The sequence below is a fragment of the Helicoverpa zea genome, chromosome 14 (assembly GCF_022581195.2).
Source record: "Helicoverpa zea isolate HzStark_Cry1AcR chromosome 14, ilHelZeax1.1, whole genome shotgun sequence".
Lineage (NCBI taxonomy): Eukaryota > Metazoa > Arthropoda > Insecta > Lepidoptera > Noctuidae > Helicoverpa > Helicoverpa zea.
Genome location: NC_061465.1, coordinates 9,823,365 through 9,836,921, shown reverse-complemented (window position 1 = coordinate 9,836,921; position 13,557 = coordinate 9,823,365). Strand labels below are relative to the sequence as shown.

At 34.7% G+C, this 13,557-nt stretch overlaps 1 protein-coding gene across 1 annotated transcript; it reads left to right on the top strand.

Moving 5' to 3' along the window:
• The first annotated feature begins 4,177 nt into the window (after positions 1–4,177).
• On the top strand, positions 4,178–12,379 carry LOC124636306 (xanthine dehydrogenase-like). The gene is made up of 16 exons (XM_047172345.1): positions 4,178–4,220; positions 4,399–4,568; positions 4,867–5,027; positions 5,421–5,842; positions 5,916–6,139; positions 6,213–6,315; positions 6,394–6,521; positions 6,601–6,891; positions 7,927–8,214; positions 8,430–8,929; positions 9,113–9,296; positions 9,761–9,956; positions 10,300–11,069; positions 11,144–11,336; positions 11,920–12,030; positions 12,242–12,379. Exons 1-16 carry the CDS (start codon positions 4,178–4,180, stop codon positions 12,310–12,312), a joined length of 3,855 nt encoding a protein of 1,284 aa, XP_047028301.1. The 3' UTR covers positions 12,313–12,379.
• The last annotated feature ends 1,178 nt before the right edge of the window (positions 12,380–13,557 follow it).

Here is a 13,557-nt window from a genome sequence, read left to right as displayed (position 1 = left end):
GTAACTCTAGTTTGCTGAAACGAGGTTCCATTAAATTGAAATGAAAAGAAATTAAAAAATAAATTACGTTCTTTGTAACTTTTGTAGCTCTGGAGTTTCTATGTAAGTACCACATTTGCATTCGTATGCGTTTTTAAATAGTATCTCTTGTGCTACGTGGTTAGTTGAATTTTGAAATAAAATCTATCAGATTAGATTTAAAATATAGCATTATAGTAACTAAATTAAGGTTCGATCACAATTAAAACTCAGATTTAAACCAATTAAACCTTTGAATCTATTATGAAAAGATAAAGTTTGGTTGAAAAATTAATATATATTAATTTTACCTTTATTTAAAGCCATTCACCTTACCAGACAAGTTTGATAGACATTAGTTAAAAGATAAATCTTTTTCTAGACAGTTTTCAGTAATTAGTTTGGAAACAATGGAGTCTCGACGATGAAGATTAGTGGCGTCGCAAACCAACTGAAGAATAATGCAACATTTATGAAAATTTTACTGTTAATGAAATATCAACTCTATTGTTGACGACTTAAAGTTGAGATTGAAACTACAATATCACAGCGTTATAGATGCAGCTAAATTTTTTTTCTTATTCTTCTCATTCTATTTTGTTATTTTCGCAAAAGTTCCATGAAATTGTTGTCGTCTTTTTGACGTAATAAACTGAGATACCTACCTAAAATAATGTCAAAGATTTTGAATGAATTGTTCTCGTAAATACACAAAAAGAGACAAGTACTTCAGTGCTTGAGACTCGATATAAATAACGTTTTATTTCAGCATTCCTTTGTTTTATTTCTTTTCATTTCTTGCGTCTATAGGAATATTTGTATACATTTTAAGAAGATTAGGATTCGTGACGAATATAAATAGCATTGTCTTATTGTATGGTGACATTTTATTGTTTTAAAATTAAGCTTATTTAGAACGTAAGCTGCCTACGCACTGACCAATACCAATGCCCAGCACGGTGGATTAATCCCCACCAACTTGTAGGAGGCTTTTTATCCCCGATGGTAAAAATCATCGAATGACCCTTCCCGCTGTGGGTTAGCAGTGAGGTAGTGTCAGACTTTTACTGACTAGAAATCCACCGTGTTGTTTCGAAAATCTTTTATGTACCAGGGCCGCGGTAACTCTTTCGAACAATCCCGCAACCCCGACAGGCCTTGGCCCAGCTGGGCCTCGCTGGGGCTTGTAGGAAGCCTTTGTCCAGCAAAGGACGTCTGCAGTTTGTAATGACGACGGTGAAGCTGCCTACATTGTTTTTACAAAAAAGAACATATTTTGGCGTTAGCGTTAGTTCTGTTAAAGTTCAACCGTTCACTTGGATACTGAAGTAATAGGACAATATAACTTTACTCTTCTCTTCCTTTTTAATACAAATACTACGACCTAAACTAAGCAGATGGTATTTTTATTTATTTTGAAACCACCTCTAATTTTGTAACAAGAAAAGCAGGATTATTGAGTAGCTCAGCCTTTGTTATTTTCCACCATTTTGGAGGCCTCATGTTGGCAGCTGAACCAAGGCTTACCAATACTAAAATATGTATGGAAAAAATAAAAAAAAGCTACCGGCCCTCGATGCACCTGCAAAATTCTCACGTCTGAAAATATATCTTTACGTTCCCCACAATTTTACTGCGCAGTGTTTTCTGGGAAAAAATACGTGTAAAAAAATGACAGAAAACAAAATAATATCTACCTACTACAGGTGTACCTATTTCTACATAGGACATTGTATTCAATACAATAGACACCTAATATAATGGGTCACCTTACATTTTTGAAACAATGTGGGTATTGGCCTTTTAAGAGTAGCCGCACACTGTCAACTTTTAGTCGGCCGATAATTTGTTTGAGCTCATAAATCAGTATGGAGATAAATGGTAGAAAGCGTATTACAACGATCAGATATTTAGTTGGCGTTAGACCGACTGAAAATTCGATTGAATTCAAGATTTTCTTTTAAAAAAATGTATACCTAACCATCGGTCGACTATCGGCCCACTGTTTAGTCTACAGTGTGTTTACATTTTTGAAACAATGTCCTAGCCTGCCCCTTTTTACAGTCAATACCCAGAAATATAAAATACGAAATATTTGTATGGAATTCATACGAGAACATTCGAATTTATCACAAAGATATATTGAAACGTACTGAAACAGAGTTTCTTTGATCTCGTTTCATCAGACGGATTTGCGAAGTTCAATGTACGATTTGTATAAATAGATAATTGTTCATATGAGAGCACCTGAGGCTTGAGAGTGGCAAATTATTAAATTAATTTGCATATATGTATGAGAAAATGCTCAAGTTTTACGCAACCAAAGAAGCTTTTATGGCTGCTGCAAGTACATGCCAAAAATAGATGTATGTAAAGGGCCCTCAGGCTTCATACATTATTAAGGTACGTTTTGAATTCTAACTACCGACTGCAACGGTCAACCGCATATGCCGCGACTGCATGAAGTTGGCCGCAGCTGCACTACTGGTTTGTATATATTTACGTGAAACCTTTTGTTATTGAAACACGTGCACTCGTGCAGTCGCCTTCAAATATTGGTCTTTTCATGCAGCTGCGGCCAACTTCATGCAGTCGCGTCATATGCGGTTGGCAGTTGCAGTCGGCAGTTAGCATTCAAAACATACCTTTAAAATTAATTTGGATCCAACAAAGTTTGAACCGGTTTCAAAGCTGGCGGTAAGTCTATGCAAAGACAAACAAATTATTGGTAGCATTATTATTGAAATTATGACATAGCTGATTACGTAGAGCTATTTCAAAAGCAACCTTTATCAAATAATACATATCTACATTATTATACCTAATAATTATCTACTTCTAATAAAACCTTACCGTACGAAAAACATAATGTTATAATCAATAGGTATTCATAGTAATTTGAGACAGGTAATAATTACAAAATAATTAATTAGTAGCCTAATTACGAAAAACTTGGTTTATGTAATTATGGCCACATTTTCCTTCATTGATTACCTTGTAATAATGTGGCCTTCTTCAGAAATAACTTTTTTACTCGTATTTTAGTTTTTTTTTTTTCAATATTCCAGCTATTATTCCTTAGTAGGGTAACAGTTACTTTATGTTTGATTTCACGGTTATTGTTATCTTTTACAATTGTATATTGAAACCAGCATTAGATTTATACTGAACTAGTTGTTTATGTAATTTCAATCAAACCATTTGGTCACAACAGCACACGGGCAATAAAATACATTACATTAAATAATAATATAAATTACCCGTACCCAGCATTTTACCAAACCCAGGAACAAAGCTAATTTTAATCGATTCTAATACCATTTGAAAACTACATTTTGCGATACACGACCACGAACCACTGTAGCCATTAACAAACCTACTGACAGCACGCAATATCAGCGAAATAGTGTCATTAGTACAATTGTGCGCATTTGTGATAATTTGATAATGAGCTGGTATGAGAATTATTGGTCTGACATCTACATTATACCTACGCAGATTATATTTCAATGCCTCGTTGGCCTAGTCGTTGCATAGCGCGACCGCTGTGCATGAGGCCTCGGGTTCGACTCCCGAGACAATCCTGCGCCCGATCTCTCTCCGGTCGTGTCGGATTTCCGTCCCATCGGGCTATGATAGTACAGGAAATGACAATGCAGGCGAAACCTCGATCTTAAGTTAGTATGCCGATGATGACGATTTACTAAGATGTCGCTCAATTCCTCTTCGTCACTATTCGTCAATATTCGCCACGACTACAGTTAACAAATGTTTGAGTTTTAACATGTTTATTTTTACGTCAGTCAAAGAAACGCTACCGCCGTACCTAATTATCTTCAAAAATCACAAGGCAAAACCACGGGCTATCCTAGTCAAAAAACTCCAATGACAGTATTTATTGACAGCATGACAAAACGCAACAAACCATTATAAAAATTACAGTGTAGGTGCATTAAACAATTCTTTTTATTATAGACTTAGGTTCGAATAATCCGAAAGCAAACTGTTCATTAGGGCAGTTGTCAATTGTATCATTATTTCCGCTAGCAACATTAAATTCAACAATAAGTATTTCTTCATTAAGTTCGTGGTAGCAGATGACTTATGTGGCTTATATCGCTGGCAGGCCAGTGCTGTGATTGGTTCGACGGTGAACGATATGGCGAAAATAGTTTTTAAAATCAACGGGAAACAATACGAAGGTAAGGAAAGTGTTGCCCTATAAGAAAATGCATGTAAGCTTTCTTAGAAAGTGATTGTTCATATTATATTTCACATTTTTTGGTTTATTTAATAGTTTAATTGAAGTGGTTCTAAATTGAATTTAACTTTTGACATAAAAACATAACTTACTTCATGTATTCTTTTCCTCAATCAAAGCGGATGGCAAGTTTGGTCCGGACGTGTCTCTGAACGAGTACATTCGCTCGGTGGCGGCGCTGCGCGGCACGAAGGCGATGTGCCACGAGGGCGGCTGCGGCGCGTGCGTCGTCGCCGCACGCGCAGCGCTGCCGCCGGACAACCAGCTCAAGACATTCGCTGTCAACTCTGTAAGATTTGTCGCTATGCATTTTTTTGTAGGCCAATTATTTCATAATAATTTATTCCAAAATTTGGTACCGTCTTCTCATCACACTTCTGCTATAATCAGTCTTTCATCCTTAATTCCTGTCAATCTTCTAATAGGACAATGTTTTGGCGCTCTTTGGCAAAAGAAATAGCGTCCAACCATAAAATAAAGTACAGTAAAAAACTATAAAATAAAAAAAATGCAATTATTTAAGAATTCGCCATCATGTCTAAGAAGGAAATGTGGAGAACTTAACTTGAATTCATTTTAATTTCCAGTGCCTAGTATCAGTGTTCTCCTGCCACGGCTGGGAGGTGACCACGGTTGAAGGTATCGGCAGTAAGATGAACAACTACCACGACATTCAGAGCCGACTGGCCAAGTTTAACGGCACGCAATGTGGGTACTGCACTCCTGGGTGGGTCATGAATATGTACAGGTAAGTGATTTTACACTAAGCTAATAGAAGGGTACTTTTGTCCTGGTTAAATTCATATAAATAAAGAATGCTATAAATACTGTTAAGAAATAGCCTGAAAATATATAGGCTCCAGAAATTGCCGAAAAGCCATTATTATTATTAACATTTAGAAACTATTTTGATACAACATTTTTCAAATAAACAAACTTAGAAGTAATATTCATCTTCCCACGTAGAAGGCGAAAGTTTTGTTGTATATAGAGTAAATCCTTAAACAAAAATAGAAGTTACTTGACTTTCATAGGCACAAAATAAGTTATGACTTATGCTTAAAGTTTACGTAAAAATCAGTATAAAAGTTTTCAAAAAAACTGTCTATTGACACATACAAACGACTTTTTTGTCCAACAGCATCTATCAAAACAAAAAGAATAATTTAACAATGAAAGAAGTTGAAAATTCATTTGCTGGTAACATATGCAGATGTACCGGATACAGACCAATTGCAGATGCATTCAAAACTTTTGCTAACAATGTCGACAAGCACCTCATGGATAAACTTGTTGATATTGAAGATTTATCTACTATCACCTGTGGTCTAGAGTGTTCTAAGAAATGTCTCCATAAAAACAATAGAAATAATGTAAGAAGTTGTCAAACAAAATCCGTGGAAGCAGATGAAGACTGGTGTGTTATTGAAAGAAGCAATAACAAAATGATAGTAGTAGATTGTGGCATAACCAAATGGTTCAAAACGTATACACTAGACGATGTCTTCAAAGTTATCAACAGAACTGACGATTACAAACTTATTGCTGGAAATACTGGACAAGGTACAACAATCTAAATACAACATTATGTTGATTGCGATAAGAGTTATTTTGAATTGAACTGTTTCTTTTTAAGGAGTCTACCATGTCACAAATTACCCGCCCAACATAATAGATATTTTTAACGTCGTGGAACTTAGGGGTCATACAATAGACGTAAACTTAATTATTGGAGCCGGAATGCCACTAACGGAAATGATGGAGCTTTTCCTTCAAATGTCACAGACTAATGAAGATTTTAGTTATTTGAAAGTTTTGTATGACCATATGGATCTTGTTGCTCATATTCCTGTTAGAAATGTAAGTAAATAACATGAGGAATATAGTGTTCAATATAATTTTGCATACTAATCGTACGTTTTATTTTACATAGATTGGCACAATCGGTGGAAACTTATATTTAAAATATCTCAACAACGATTTCCAGTCCGATTTATTTTTGCTTTTTGAAACTGTCGGCGCTATGATAACAATAGGTAAGATTGTCTAATTTTAAATTATGGTTAATTTATTTTTTACCGCTTTGACGGCTTAATGGAATATTTCACTTTCAGCCGAAGGCGTGAACGCGATGAAAGTGGTGTCTTTCTCAAATTTCTTGAAGGAAGACATGAAACGAAAATTAATCGTCAATGTCATGCTACCGCCTCTTTCTCCAAACAGTAAACTTAAGACATATAAGGTAGCCAGAAATAATATTACCAGTATAAACACTTTATATTGAATGAGGTAGCAATTTTCATAAAGCTCTTGAATTGCAGATAATGCCACGATCGCAGAATGCTCACGCAGTGGTTAATGCAGGATTTTTATTTAAATTCAAAGCAAATTCCAAAACCCTCCATGAAGCTACAATAGTATATGGCAGTATATCACCAAGATTCATTCATGCTACGAACACAGAAGCAGCCCTAGTTGGCAAAGATCCGTTTACTAACGATGTTCTACAACTAGCTTTGAAGTCTTTAGATAAAGAGATTGTACCTGAAGAAGCACCTCCTGAACCTTCAGCTGTTTATAGAAAGATGTTGGCAATTGCTTTGTATTATAAAGTAAGTAAATGGTAAAGTAAGGAGATGGCCAAATTTTCATAGTAAAAAAACCCAGAATCGACAGCAACGAAATGGGTGCCAATGGGTTCATTATGATAGACCTTTGATGGTGCCAAAAAATCCAGCCTGAAATCCATGGGGTATAGGAGCTATAGCATATTTTCACAAAAATAGGTTATGTTGAATTTATGTTGATTTTTAAGATGATTTACATAAAGGATCATAAAAAACACGGTATACTAACATTATAACATGCGAATAGTAATATAATCATAGTTACAGAGTTTGCCTGGTAATTAAAAGGTCTTGAGTTTGACCCCCACCCATTGCACTATTGACATGAACCACTCCAAATACGATTAAGTACCGACCTTACCTACTTGAAGAGGTGTCCCTGTTGCGAACTTGAACAAAGGTTAATTAAAAAAAAAACCTTAAGTTAAAAAAAAAAACTTAAACTTTTTTTTATTTTTTATTTTTAGCTTTTTAGTCACTATGCGCATTAGTGAAAAGTTCTCGTCAATGCGAATAATATAAGCCCAAACACGAGGTAGTTAATATGTACCATTGCCGAGTTCCCTTGACCTTCTCTCTTCTCCATCACCAGATCAGCTCTAAACCTTCACTCGTGTACAGTGCTAACAGACATACACCTGAGTGTAAAGTTTTTACCCTATGCACAACTTTTAATGAACAGCAAACAGGAAAGTTATGCTTTTTTATGTACTAAAATCTTCATCGAAAAAATCTTGTAAAAAGAGAACCCCATGGTTTTTAGATGATATGAAATACTTTTTGTAATCTACACATTATACTGAATCCAACCATACATACGAAGTTTCTGTCGACTCTGGGTTTTTTTTTGGCCATCTCCTTAACTACTTTAAGGTCCAGACAAGAACATAGCTATAACATTTCATTTATAGTTAAATCATCTCTGGAGTCAATAGTATCTCCGTAAGCTTTTCTGCTCTGATTTGTTGAAGTCTGAGTAAACGACGCGACGGTAAGCTCAATATATTTTTTATCTTTCAGGCTATCTTATACTTATGCCCAGACGATAGAATTGACCCAAAACTGAAATCAGGAGGAGAAGCTATAAAAAGGCACATATCCCATGGGATGCAAGTTTTCGATACCGACAAGGGTGTTTGGCCATTAAACCAGCCAATCTCGAAGATAGAGGCATTGGTACAATGTAGTGGTGAGGCCACGTTTGCCAATGACCTACCGACACAACCGAATGAAGTGTATGCTGCTTTTGTCACGGCTGATGTCAGACCAGGGAGTGTTGTTAGTGATTTTGATACCACGGAAGCTTTTGTGAGTAATTTTGCCTTATTTTTAATTTTTGTAATAACCAAAGAGTTAGTTTAAATTACCTACTGTCTTATTTACTTTCCTGAAATCAATGTTTAATAATGTGCTCATATTAATATTAAGATAAGTAATATAATTTTTGAATAAGTTTTCTTTTTATAACTGAAAAATTGATTAATAGGAACTTAAAATAAACATGGGCACGCATTTTGTTCCAGAAACTTCCCGGTGTAACAGCATTCTACACAGCAAAGGACATACCCGGTCGCAATACATTCACACCAACCAACTGTCCTTTCATGGCTGTCGAGGAAGAAATACTCTGCTCAAACGAAATAAAATTCTACGGAGATCCAGTAGCAATCATAGTTGCTGACAGAGAAAAAACAGCAAACAAAGCAGCGAAACTAGTTAAAATAAACTATAAATATATAAGCGAACAAAAACCTTTACTTACTGCCGAAGATGTTTTAAAGTCTCCTGAGAAAGATAAAAGGGTTGTAACTACTAGAACTGTTCAACCAGAAGAAGTGGGGAATGATGTGAAATATGTTATTGATGGTGAATATCATTTGGGAACACAATACCATTATTATATGGAACCTCAAACTTGTGTTGTGAGACCTACTGAAGATGGTTTGGAAGTTACATCTTCAACTCAGTGGCTTGATTTGACTAATGTTTCTATTGCTCAATGTTTGAATATACCTGTTAATAGGTGAGTGCTCTTTGAAAAAAAGTCTTTTTATCAGCAAAAAAATATTTGAAACTGATTGGTCCTGTTTTCCATATAGGTATTCTATCCAGAAACTTTTAATTCGGAAACCATTATTTCAATAACTGTACCATTTGAACTTTAAATCAATTAACCATACCATATATGTTTTTTTTTTACCTGTAGCATTCAAGTAATAGTACGAAGAGTAGGCGGTGCTTACGGAGGAAAAATAACCCGCTCCTGCCAAGTTGCGTGTGCAGCAGCCTTAGTAACTCATCTTACAGGAAAAACTTGCCGGTTCATATTACCTTTGGAAACTACAATGAAAATTGTTGGAAAACGACTGCCGACCAGCTCTAACTTCGAAGTAAGTGAATACTTAATACCTTTTGTGGAATCTCTTACGTCCAGGATTAGTGTCCATTAACTTGCCAACTATTTAATGATAAAAGTTGAAGCCCTTGTCCGGTGTCAACTACTAAAATATAAGGCTTTGCTAATTGTAGATCTTAATTAACTTCCTGGGATAGGGAACTATTAACCTAGTTAGCTTTTGTTATACCTGTGCCATTTTTCTTTAAACTTGTCATGCTGGACTTTTGAAAACTATGGAGTTAATACTGACAACATCTATATATTTTTGTAAACTTTATGATCATTTAGCTAGCCCGTTTCTTATTATGATTTCGCAACAGACAATTTTAGACATACCTATACAGCTTTTTGTTTCGAGAGCTCTATTTGCCGAAAGTATTTTTTTCTCTAGTCACCGCGGCCTAGAAGGAATACAAAAAATCCTCAAAACAAAATTCTTTCTTATTTCCTCACTAGGTGGGAGTCAACAACGAAGGTGAAATCCAGTACCTTAAGAACGTGTTCTACCAAGACAATGGGTGTTCTGCCAATGAGAGCATCAGCCCCATCACGGTATCGCACTTCTTCAACTGCTATGACCATCGGAGGTGGTTCGTTGAAGCCAACAGCGTGGCTACAGACACACCGTCCAATACTTGGTGTAGGGCACCTTGTGAGTATCGGCAGAATATTTTACATAACGCCGGTTAAAAGAGCCTCATAATATAAACGAAAAAACCTTCCCATTGATATAAGCCAAACGAATCCTTTTTTGTGTACCGGAATGAAGCATCGCATCGGAGTGCTTTTAAAATAATTCCACGTCTTGAAGTAGTTTTAAATATAATGCTAAATTAAAAGTGTTTAAGGTATAAAATTGAAAAAACACACAAATATTAACCAAAACGCAATACGAAGTTTTAAAAATTTCAGCTTAAAACGTTCGTTTACATCATTATTTTGATGTCTCAATTTACCGTCACATGTAATACAATACATTGCCATTAACTTTTCAGCTTCAACTGAAGGTTTGGCAATGATAGAAAATATTATGGAGAAAATTGCACACAAAACAGGAAAAGATTCATTACACGTAAAATTAGCCAACATGGCTAAAGACAACAATCCATTACCAGAACTAATAGAAACCCTTAAAATAGATGCAAATTACAATGAAAGACTTGAAGAGGTCGAACGTTTTAACTTAAACAATCGCTGGAGAAAACGTGCATTAAAACTTATGCCGATGACTTACGAGCTATTTTACATTGGACCCTACAATTCACTTATATCAATTTACCACGGGGATGGTTCTGTAGTGATAACTCATGCAGGAATAGAGATGGGTCAAGGAATCAACACAAAAGTGGTTCAAGTATGCGGTTATAAACTTGGAATACCTATAGAGAAGATAAGTGTTAAACCAAGTTCTAGTTTTACGTCTCCTAATGCAATGACAACGGGAGCCAGTGTTGGTAGTGAATGTGTTGCGTTCGCTACTATGAAGGTTTGTGATATTCTTCTAGAAAGATTAGCCCCTATCAAAGAAATGATGAAGAATCCTACATGGGAGGAACTTATTGAAGAGGCTTTTAAAACAGGAATTGATCTACAAGCCTCTTATTGCATGAAAGCTGAAAATGATGGAATAAAACCTTACGATGTTTATGGAGTGTGTACTTTAGAAATTGAAGTCGATATTCTGACTGGAAATCATGATGTTCTAAGAGTAGATTTATTGGAAGATACTGGAAGAAGTTTGAGTCCGAAAATTGATATTGCACAGGTAATTTGATAGAGAGAGGTAAATAAGACGCATGTCATAATAAAAACCGGATTTAAATCCTTTTATTTTTTTAGATTGAAGGAGCCTTTGTAATGGGTCTTGGTTACTGGACCTCAGAGAAAATTGTGTATGACCCAGAAAGTGGTAAACTGCTCACGGATCGAACGTGGACCTACAAACCTCCAGGAATTAAAGACATACCAGCTGACTTTAGGGTCTACTTTCGAAGAAATTCTAAGAATCCTCTTGGTGTCTTGCAATCTAAAGGTAATTTTAGCCCCATCAAAAATATATTTTTGCAAAGAAATGTAGGTGTAACTTAATACTAGCAAATCTTCCGAAGTGTCATCAATTAGATAAAACGAAACAACCCTGGTGCAGTTACTTATCATGTCTAAATTAATTCAAGAAGTCAATAAACAAATTTTTCTTTCTTTCGATATTACAGGACAGTTACAACGTCGTAAAAATATTACCATTTTAATTTTAGTAAAGGATATTGAATTTTCAATAAAAAGGTTAATCTCTCGATTAATTAATTGGCCGCTTTGCCCTGGGGTCCGATATTCCCAATAATTAATCTTAGGTTTAATATTTATGGAGCTTAAATATTTTTTGAACAAAAAAATGTAGTTTGATCTGCTACTCTAAAGCTCTTACATTTTTACGGGTTCTGTACCCAAACTGAGAAATGGGATTCTATTGCTAAGACTTCTTTGTCTGTCTGTCACTAGGCCGTGTCACATTAACCCTTGAAGTCAGTCAGTGGTCTCAAATGATGTAGTATTGTAATAGCTTTAACAAAAAATACTGATTTCAGGAGTCTTATTTATCATATTTTTTGTTTCAGCTACTGGTGAACCAGCCCTTTGTTTAGCTTCAGTTATCACTCATGCTTTAAAGGAAGCAGTAAGGTCTGCTAGATTGGACGCTGGGTTCGAAGATCTGTGGTTTGATATACGTAAGTTATTTTTTAACTGACTCACTCATGCTGTTGAGTTCATTTCAAACCATTAAATGAAACAGTTAACGTTTTTAATTGCTTTTAAGAGCAGGGGTTTTTCACATTGTAAATAAACTCTTAATTTTAAAATTGAAAGCGTGATTAAAAGTGGTTATCTACTTAAAAAAAATACATATACTATTTTATAAGATATCATTGTTTCTTGCAGAGAATCCATGCACGGTGGAAAATATCTTTATGTCGGTAGACCACAAGTTGGAACATTTTATTCTCAAGTGAAGGGAAGCAACGTGAATAACTAGCATTTGATTTATTAAGTTTGTTAATACATACATATACTAAGCGTTATAATTAATTCATTAATCTTGTTTTATTTAAACCTAATTTAAGTACTTGTGATTTTATTATGAGTTACGATAATTATAAATAAATTGTTCAGAAAACTTTCACACTGTTTAATTCATTGAACAAATATCGATACTTTTATTTCACGAAGAAATAAAGATATTAACAAATGTAGACCAAAGACACCGCTCCCTTCTAAAATATTCAAAGACATTTCACCCTTTATTTTCAAACAACATATTATTTACCGACAAAGTGGGAGGGTTAATAACATGAAATCAGAAAGACTTTCTTTTAGTAATTTGACACCAATCCTTGACAGTTTTATAAAAAAAAGACGAATGGTTTTATCTATAATCGCTTAATTAAAGTGTAGGTAAGAGTACAATCTTAGTAATTGTCTATTTTAGAGGTGTCATTTTGTTCTTAATGGTACTTTCAAATTGATTCAAAAAAAAAGATGTGTCAGTGACGTCACGCGCTAAGATTCATAAAATAAAATAAGAACTGTACAATATATATATATTCCGTTTTTTAAATAAAGAGAGTAATTTACAATAGCGTTATTTAAAAGAATTTGAGAATATATTCAACATTTCTAAAAAATATGTAGTTAATCCTGAAAGAAGATTACTTTCTAATGTATTTTTGGTTTTATCCTGAAGTATTTGGTTCGTGTTAAAACTCTAAAAAGAAAAAGCAAAACAGTACAGCTGCTAAAATAAATAGAAAAAAAATTGTAAAAATACACAGCCTTAATAAAATATGGACAGCTCTAAGTGGAAAAGCATAGTAACATAATAAGCCGGCTACGAAGTTCAAAGAAAAAAATAAATCACAAACCTTTTTACAGAAAGAGAGGTTATCGTTAACAATGACAAGATAATACTATAGTTTACCACTTAGTTTTTTTTTTCCAATAAAATGTCGGTTCTGTGAATGCGATTCTTATAAGAAATTGCATTTTCGTCGATCTCACTTAGTCATAATTGTGTCCTTTCTGCCTTTACCTAGTTAAAAAATAAAAACAGGTTACCTCTGGACCCTCGTTTATTGCAGACTGACTTATATCACTGTAGTAGGCTGAGAGAATGAATCCAACCGATCTATTTAGTCAGTCGATCCCTAATCGTTCTAAAGTGGGTGCCATACAATCTACATACCTACTGATTCATGCAG